General features: G+C 39.1%; 1 protein-coding gene across 1 annotated transcript in view; it reads right to left on the bottom strand.

The window, feature by feature from the left end:
* vps11 (VPS11 core subunit of CORVET and HOPS complexes) overlaps positions 1 to 9441 on the bottom strand; it is a 21484-nt gene that overhangs the window by 1298 nt on the left and 10745 nt on the right. Inside the window, exons 10-13 of the mRNA XM_037979094.1 lie at positions 4633 to 4821; positions 4350 to 4511; positions 4053 to 4186; positions 2444 to 2646 (exon numbers count right to left, since the gene is read on the bottom strand). Of these exons, the coding sequence (XP_037835022.1) occupies positions 2444 to 2646; positions 4053 to 4186; positions 4350 to 4511; positions 4633 to 4821 (688 nt within the window). The remainder of the gene's footprint in view (positions 1 to 2443; positions 2647 to 4052; positions 4187 to 4349; positions 4512 to 4632; positions 4822 to 9441) is intronic.

Genomic DNA, 9441 nt, shown 5'->3' with positions numbered 1-9441 from the left:
CTTTGCATACATTCAGTTTATATAAGTGATAAATAAGAAGAAAAAATAACTATTTTGCGAAGAACCTCCGTTTTGCGACATGACGCTGCTTTACGTGTGGGTTTGTGACATGCTTTACGGCAGCGGCTTTCTGTGCGGCGCCGTGTTACCATCATATTCTGTGACTCACCGTATATCGTGTCGGCATTTAAGTCATAAGTTATGAAAGATGGAGAGTTGTAAAAGAGCCGGGGAAAGTTGTGAAAAGTGAAACTATAGCCGGCTGAAGATAATGGAATCTGTTGTCATTTGATACTGTTACGTCTAACAGGTACATATATATTGCTGCACTAAAATGCAGCAGATCTCATTTGTGAAAGTTCAGTTAAATGTCACTTCAAAATAAAGCTTGAAAAAGGTGAGAAATTAGATTATTTTTTCATATTTTTCAGAGAATAACTGACAACGTATGTAATTGGGGTATATTGTGATATAAAATTATCCATATCATGATATAGGATTTTTTCCGTACCACCCAGCACTAACATCAACTTATTACAATTTTATAAAATTCAAGCACAGACATGGACAAATTTGTTGGTACTCTTCCACAATAATAAAATAACCCAACTATCCCTGAAATAACTTGAAATTGAAAAGTTTATCAGCACCCTTTATTTATTTTTCCCATATTTAACACGTCAGATGTTGCTTGTGATTATTGGTTTAGTTGAATATTTCATATAATCAAACAAACGAACCTCTAATCGAATACTTTGTAGCAGTACCTTTTGAAGCAGTTACTGTCAACAAGTGGTCTCTGTACTACACAATGAGACATCTGCATTTGCTAACAGTTTGAAGAAAGGTAAAATCTGGGCCCTTTAGGAACAGCTCAATGTTTTGCCCTCTGTCATTCTTGATGCTTTTAGCCATTATGTTTCAAAATGTAATGAATGGTGTGATCAGAAAGTGACATACTTTGACTTTACAGCTCAGCTTATCTGGTTTTAAATCGTTCCCTTGGCTCTTCTTCCACCATTGTCACTGTCCATCTGATATATGTGGGGTTGCATTTCCTTTTGCGTCCATGTTCTGGAAGGCTGACTGCAGTCCTATGAACCTTATATTTTTAATAATATTGACAGCTGAACATGAAACAGCTTGGAGATGGTCTTATATGGACATTTATAACCTTCTTTCGGAGCTCCTCAGAGAGCTCTTATTTTTGCTACCAAGTGGCTGTTTGTTCTCTTTAAATAGGCTGAATGTCTGCAAAAAAGCTTGAATGCACCTGTGACACTAATTAAAGTCCAACACTTAGTTTGAAACATGACTATTGCACTGAAAAATAAAAATAACACCACTAACTTCTGTGTGATCCAAATTTGCCAAGGTTGAAAAGCCACTTCATATGGAATGTAGACATGGCTGAAATACCTGTGTTATGATGAAGGTTCTGTGAGAGCTATGTGAAAACATATGTTGTACCTCTATCATAAGACAGGTTTGCAACAATGGATTTAACTTGGGACTATGTGTTTATGGTCACTGTTGATTGTTGCTCATTCATCTTGTTTAATCCTGCTTAATGTTTGAATCCGTGTTGACCAGTTAATAAAATCTCATCCAAAGACTCCTATTAATTGTTTGATTTTCTTTATTTTAAAGCAAGACTAAATAAATTCTACTCCAACTACAATGTAAGGACTAACAGTCTCTTTAGGGGTTCCAAAAAATCTGTCCATACTATTTTAACGGATCTTTGTAAAATAAACCACATAATTTATTTTTACATATATAAAAAAAAATTCCCTTCTCACCCTCCGCGGGTGGTCTTTGTTTCATCCTCTGAGCTCGGGTCCTCTACCAGAGGCCTGGGAGCTTGAGGGTTCTGCGCAGTATCTTGGCTGTGCCTAGAACTGCACATTTCTGGACTGAGATGTCTGATGTTGTTCCTGGGATCTGTTGTAGCCACTGCTCCAGTTTGGGGGTGACTGCCCCTAGGGCCCCGATGACCACAGGCACCACTGTGGTCTTTACCTTCCAGGCCTTTTCCAGTTCCTCTCTGAGGCCCTGGTATTTCTCATATATATATATATATATATATATATATATATAGATAATTGCTTTAAACTGAATCACTTTTTAAGCGAGATGAATCATTGTTTCAATGAGCTATAAGGATTCTAACAAACTTTAAGTCTGTATGTATAGTTTTATCTATATGTATGGACATGATTCACAATGCAACACAGATCTAGTTTAGGGTAAATCCTGGCAGCATTTTAATGCTACAGATATACGTGAATTGTTTGACCCAGAATGTGTTATGTTCATCGATAGTGTGTCTATGTTTGGTTGATTAATCGATCAAACAGAAGCTTTACAGTAAAGCTTGACATTTTTCAGGTTCATTAGTAATTCATAAGGGTACTGAGAGTTAGAAAGTTAACCAGCTCACCAAGTAATGGAGGCATCAGGTTTTTCTGATCAATGTGACGTAGAACCTCACTGATATAGGCCTTACAGTCCTCTTCTTTCCGGGCAAAATATCCAAGGGCCTGCTCCCAAAGGCAACATTCCTGCTCTCCATATTGCTTGCAGGCCTGCACCACTTTTCCATATTCCTCATTCTGCATGTGGTGGTGCATGATTTGCTGGTACCTGCACACAGATCATTGTGAAATGAGAACACAAGTAGGCATAGGGACGAAGCTGTCTGCGATGGTAGACACTTTAAGCAAGAAATGGGAGGACTTGGAGGCACACCCTAGGCAGAGGGCAGAGTAATATTCAGCTTGTGGGCCTCCTGGAGGGCTCAGAGGATCCACAACCTACAACCCTTCAAAAAATATGCAATGACCACTCTTGGAGGATGTTATTTCAATTGTTTAATTTTGTAAAAAATAAAAAGGAAATCATAGACATGCCACAAAACTATTTCAAAATTCACAATAGGTACAGTTCTAAATACCTCCTGGTATTAGGAAACAATAAAAATGTATATATATAATTGTTGGAACTAGAAAAGTGTCATTTGTTGAAGACTTTCTTTTGTTGGGCATTTTCTGTTTTCGAGACATATTGCTTTAAGTTTTCGATCCTCTTTGGTCGACCAGCATGCTTCCCTTTGACAATCGTCCCATTTGGTTTGGTTTTGGTCCAGATTTTAGACCCAGCTGATTGGGAACAACAAACATCTTTTGCAACATTCCATGATGTGTCCATAAACCACTCCTTCCATTCAACCGACAGCCATGATTCATGTCAACAGCTCTCCAAGGTGGGAACACCCTTTTTTACCTGAAAACTAATTACCAGATTTAATCAGCTGCAGGTGTTGTTTTGGAACTGCAAGTTAAAGAGTAATTACAACCTTTTTTCCCTCAGATTTGAGTGATTCAATAACTTTTTCTTCTACTTGATCTAAAAACGTTTGTGGCATGTATGTGATTTATTTCTTTTTTATACAAAACTGAACAATTAAAAGAACATCTTCCAAGAGTGGTGATTCCATCATTTTAGCCAAGGTTTGTACAGAGTTCACAGCCAAATTTCTTAAGAACTTGTTGGGGCTTGAGTAGAAACCTGGCCTGGACAGAGCTCTCCATAACTGCATGCTAAACCAAGGGAGAGCCATTCACCATAACAATAAACCTTAGGGTGACACAGTCATTAAAACTGACTTTGGGTAGAAATTACTTTTCTAATTACTCCTGCAGTACACAAAGGACATAAGTTTTTTTTCTCAGACAAGTTGTAAAATTAAAAGCCTCATAACTTCAAATGCATTTCCAAAATAAAACATGTCAGCACATATTTAAAACATTTAGAGAATCCAGACCATCCCATGGTGCTCAGCTTGTTCAATAATCAAACATGTTGAACAAAGCACAATGAGAATATAACAAACTGTCTTTATCCTTCCCAGATTGTTTAAATTCTTTCTGAACTGTGTATATGTATATATGTTTGTTTAAAATATTTTAGACCTGTCAGAGCGTTGCTGCAACACTAGGTAATGAGATGTAATATTACATTAACGAGTTTCTCTGATCTTCCTTACTTACAGTTTGCCTTTCTCATAAAGGTAGAGGATGCCTTCTTTAAAATTGTGCATCTGACAGAGGACCAGGGCTTTATCAAACACAGTGTTGTTGCTTCTCAGCAGTGACAAAGCTTCCTCTTGCAGGATGTTTTTTCTCTGATAAACATATGTACAGAAAAAATAATTAGAAAAAATTTCTCTGAAGCCAGATTGATTAAAATGTTTTTGCAAGATTTTTAAATTTCTTAAAATAACATGAACATGTTGCATGAAAGAGCAATTATGCTAGCACACAATCTTCTGTGCATTCTGTACTGACCTCGAGGTCTTGCTCGTGTGCCCAGTCTTGCAGTCGGAGCTCAAGCAGAGTGTCATACACACCCTGAGGAGAATGTGGGTCGACCTTAATCATGTGGTCCAGAAAGGCTTTCAGTTCTCGAGGGTTATTGGCAAAAATTGGAATGAATTCTTCAGAATTTGCCTTAAATAAAAACAAATCAGATCAGCCATTTCTGAGAATTTTTCGAAGACATATCTTCAATAAACAATGTGTAAGAAAGTTGTCTTGTTTCTAATGAAGAATAACAATATTGCAGACTGACCTTCATCCTGTCCAAATGGTCTTTTTCAGCAGTGTCTCCACTTGGCTGGTAGTTAGTGCATAAGCCTTTCAGGAGCAATGTTGTACCTTCAGGAACATGGTGCATAAGCGTCTTACCATAACGTTTCATGTTACTTTCAGCTTGCTCAAAAGGTAGACGTCCAATATAACGCAGCCCTTCCTGATAATTCTGGGGTTTGGAGGGAAACAGGATATTTGAGTTACTCATTTTATTCTTTCTACCCACTTAACCCTGTGTCTGTACACCTACTCTCCAACTCTACTCTGTGACTACCTCCATTGCTCAAAGACATACCAGCAGTGAATCAACCACCATTCTGCCTTGGTTATTTTACACAGATGTGAGATGAAGACGTCTCAGGTCCATCATGAAAGCACTGTGTGAAATGGCTTTTTGATAAAGCTGTTTCTGGTAATTAAAGTCTATTTGTAAAAAGAAAAGCTCTCTAACAGCAGGTTGCCAGGAGTACCAGAAGTGGAGAAGAATAGGAAGAACTTTATTTATCCTGCACTGGGGTAATTCTCATGTTACAGTGGTGGATCATGAGATTTGCCATGAGATGCTGAAGGCTCTGGATACTGTAGGCTGTCTTGATGGACATGTCACTTTGATGTTGCATGGAGGACAGAGACAACACTGATGGAGTGGAGGACCAGAGAGTAGGTTTCAACTGTTGAGACATCACTGTGGCACACAGGATTGATTCCTATGTGAGCGAAGCATCTCTGCAGGCATCTATGTGAAGGAGTCTCTCTGGACAAGGAGCAGGTCATCCAAATACAAATGGGCCGACCGTCCACTGGGCAAAGCCCAGTGCTGACCGCCGAAGGCACAAGGCGATCCATCAAGGGGGCCTGGGGATCCTCTCCCAGAGAAATTTGAAATTTTGATCATCAGAAATGCATTTTCCTGGCATTTGGAACAATGCTGTTTAACGAGTCCAAAATCAGCACTTTTGAGGGCAATTTGTCAGAATCTTTGGCTTTTTGGAAGGACTGGAAGAGTTTTCAGAAAATTTAGCAAAGACAAGGACCCATCTCCCAAGGGAGTAAACATGAAGTAAGTAATCTTGTAAAATGGATCTGAATAAATAGATACTGACTGGAGATTTAAAACAGATTGTCTTGGCTTTCTTTGTGGTTGGTAGAATTCACTCAACTGAGAGGAGAGGTATGCTAAATGTGCAAAGGACTAAATAAACCACAGAACAAGAAAATAGACCTTTATCTTACACATAATGCAACAAAACTCAACTGTGGTATCTGTCATCTACTGCCTGGAAAACTCCCCCAACATGGATCAGAATGTCTGTCAGATTAATGAGAAGTCTAGTGCTCAAACATGGCTGTGCTCATGGATCGACAAAATTTTAAAAAACAGGAAGAAAATCACCATTTATTGTAAATAAAATTACATTTTGCATCAGTATGCATATTGGGGATAACACAGAAACTCTTCTAGGCAAACATTTACAAAATATTTTTAGTCAATCAATGAAAAGTAGCCTGCGAAGATGTGGTTTAATAAAGGTTTCATGCTGTGATTTTTGCCGTCTGCCAGCTACTTTTGAATCCCCCGATGAAATGGTTGCTCCATGACTGATTTGATGAACAATGACAGATCAAGAATAGGTCTTTTTCCTGACGTTTTTTTTTTCAGCGCTAGCAAGTATCAGGAATAAAAGCCCTCTATTTTCCTCTCTGCAGGGAACCCTGGAAGTTCCTGTAGCTCTGACTGGAGAGCCAGACTCTATTCTAGGGATACAACCCTGCTGACACAAACTATAGTGTGTACTGATTAGTCCGTCCATCCACCTGTCCATGGAACATACATGCAGCTACTCTGAGAAATGCTCTGAAAGCAGGTGTGCATTTACTCGCTGCCCTGGGGTCATCATGGAGGCAGGTCAGAACCCCTGCCACCATCACCAACATATCCGTTTTCCTTGGGGTGACCCATGGGGGGCTGAAAGGGCTGCAGGTCAGCCTCCACAGGGAGCTGTATGTATGTACTAACGTAATCATTTTGGCCATTTTAAATGTAATAAAGTCAATAATTTAGCTGGCCTTTTATTAAAATGTAATTTAACTCTTAGCTGGCCTTCTGGTACTTTTAGTTTAGCTTGGTTTTAACTTTATATTGTTGTGTGTGTTTTCTTATTTATGTTTTAGATATGTTTAGTTTCATGATTTCATTTAGATTATCCCAGCTCACATTTTAGATATTGTTGTGTGTTTTCACGATGACTGTATTTTTGTGTTCACACGTTGTAAAGCACTTTGTATCACTTTGTTGTTGAAAAGTGCTATATAAATAAATCTGACTTGACTAATGTAATAACTTGTCAATGATGCAATAAAATTTCTGAACTAATAACGTAATAACATTTTGCTATTAGTCTTCCTGTTCAATAATGTAGTAAATTGGATTTTAGCCATTATGGTTCCAGTCCAGTTCGTTAAATGCAGTTTTAAGTGAGGACTGAATCGTCTTAAGAGTTTCTTTGAGAAATGTAAAAAAAGGTTTTAATTATATGTTTTACAAATAAAAAAATGTGGTAGATGAATTAATGCAACATCCAACAGAGAGACTGACATAAAATTAAGAACTTTCATATCAAAGCAAACAAATCAACTAAATCTTCTAAATCAAGATTTTGTATAAGGAATAGTTTTCAAAGAGGCAATGACCTGGTATGGCTGTCCTTCAAAGAGGAGCTTGCAGTTTGCAGGGTCAGGGCCGAACCTGAGTGCTCTGTATGGAGGCAGCCTTCTTAGGAAGCATGCTGGCCATAGTTCATTATGCATCCAGATTGGCAGGCAGGATACAGGCAAATGGTTCCGCTGGACATCTGCCTTCTTTGCTCTTTACAAGTTCATATCAGTGTTTGATGGCTGATTCTCCGGTCTCAGACCAGGGAGGGGCCTATCCAGCAAGTGAGGGATTTACCCTCAAACAACCGAATCACTGCAGACAAATCCTGTTTTTTCTTATGAGTCTTAGAAAGACTAAACAATCTGTCTTCACTGATTAGACTGCCCAAGAATGAAGCCTTGGAAAGTCAACACTTATCCAGGGGATAACAAGAATCAGTCAGAGCAAAAGGCCTGGGAGATGACGGCAGGTCAGGGGCTGACCTTTTTTACTTTCACCTAAATTTACATTTACACCAAATATTAAAGAGATCTAAAAGTTTAATGTTAAATTTGAAAAGATTTAACATCCATTAGGAAACAGGTTACAGACTAAATAAAGAACAGTACAGTTAATTAAAAAAATAACTGAATAAAGCTTTGGTTGAGTATTGATTTTTAAAAAAATATCTTTGATCTGTTGTGTGATGGAGCTGGTGGTCGTTAGTGTTGTAGCCTAAAATGAGCTGAATATGTAAGAACAGAGGCTGGGCATGAGAACATACATGCAGAAAAACATCTGCCCTGGAAACACAGGCACATGAAAATGATTACATAAAAGGCATGGCATTAAATAAATACTAATATTATTATTAAAAGCAGATATTTTAGACAGATTTTTTAAGTTAAGGGTAAAGATTAAAAACGTGACGTGAGTAATGGTGTGCACAAATGTAGAATTAAAAAATGGCAATGATTATTCCTCCGAGCAATAATAAAAAAAGGCTACATCAGTCTATCTTGTAAGATAATGGTAGCCTCACAGTAAAAGGTCAGTCAGTCCTGTTGGGAACAGCATCTTAGGCCCAGTCCTCGCCCTCCACCCTACCTCCCTCTATGAAGCGTGTACTCAGTCAAAGTGCACAGAAGGGTTTGTGTGCTCAGGTTACAAGCATGCAGACACTGGAGAACTGGGACAGGGTGGAACGAGGGTGGAAGGGCGAGTACTGGGACCGGGCCTTAGATGACTCAGCAAACCAATCCTCAATCAGAGGGCAGGGTTGTTGTCTTTTTTTCCTCTGATTGTTGGTTGAGCTTTTCCTCACCCCTTTTAAGGCCTTCATCAATGGGGTGACACCAGCAACTGCGGTCTTCTTTCATGTCGTGTTTGCAGACATCTTTAAAACGCAGTGCTGGGCGTCCTACTGGACGGCGTCTGTCCAAATCTCCATAGAAGATGTGGCTATCCTGGATAAGGTACATGTGTCCCAGCCAGCGTAAGCATCGCTGGCTGGGAAGGAGGTGCATACTGAGGGAACACAGTAGTGTTGGTAATTTTATCACGCCATGTAATGCCAAGAATCTGACGCAGACAGCGAAGGTGGAAGCTTTCAAGATGGTTCTCCTGCCTGGCATAAGTAGCCCAGGTGTACTTCAGAGACACGCCTGGTAAACCTTGAGTGTAGTGTTTAAGGATAGCTGGTTGTTTCCCACACTCTCTTGGCTACAATTGTACATATATTGTATTCAGCTAAAATTTGGTGTGGTCATTCACAAAGCAGATTCCAAGAACTAAAAGATTATGTGAGATATTTCTCTACAGAAGATAATTTTAGTCAAAAAGTCTGGCATGAAAGGCAGCGGGTGACAGACATTCCTTCAATGAATACTAGGCCTTTTCTTCAAACAGCTTTTAAAACACCTACTCGGACTTCCGGCAAGGACCACCACCGCAATGGTCGCATAGCCAGAGTGCTCCTGGTTGAACCGGAGTAATTGGAAAAACTCCCCAGAAGAAATATGGATAGAAGCAAATATAACACTATAACGACTTAAAAAGGGGATAAGACGGCACCACCACTTTGAGAAATAAACGCCAACTGACTTCGGAGGAGTAAGAGAGACGTTTAGCAACTAGCTGGTTGAAGCTAACAAG

The sequence above is a fragment of the Kryptolebias marmoratus genome, linkage group LG13 (assembly GCF_001649575.2).
Source record: "Kryptolebias marmoratus isolate JLee-2015 linkage group LG13, ASM164957v2, whole genome shotgun sequence".
In the NCBI taxonomy this organism is placed as follows: domain Eukaryota; kingdom Metazoa; phylum Chordata; class Actinopteri; order Cyprinodontiformes; family Rivulidae; genus Kryptolebias; species Kryptolebias marmoratus.
This window is presented reverse-complemented; position numbering and strand designations above follow the sequence as displayed.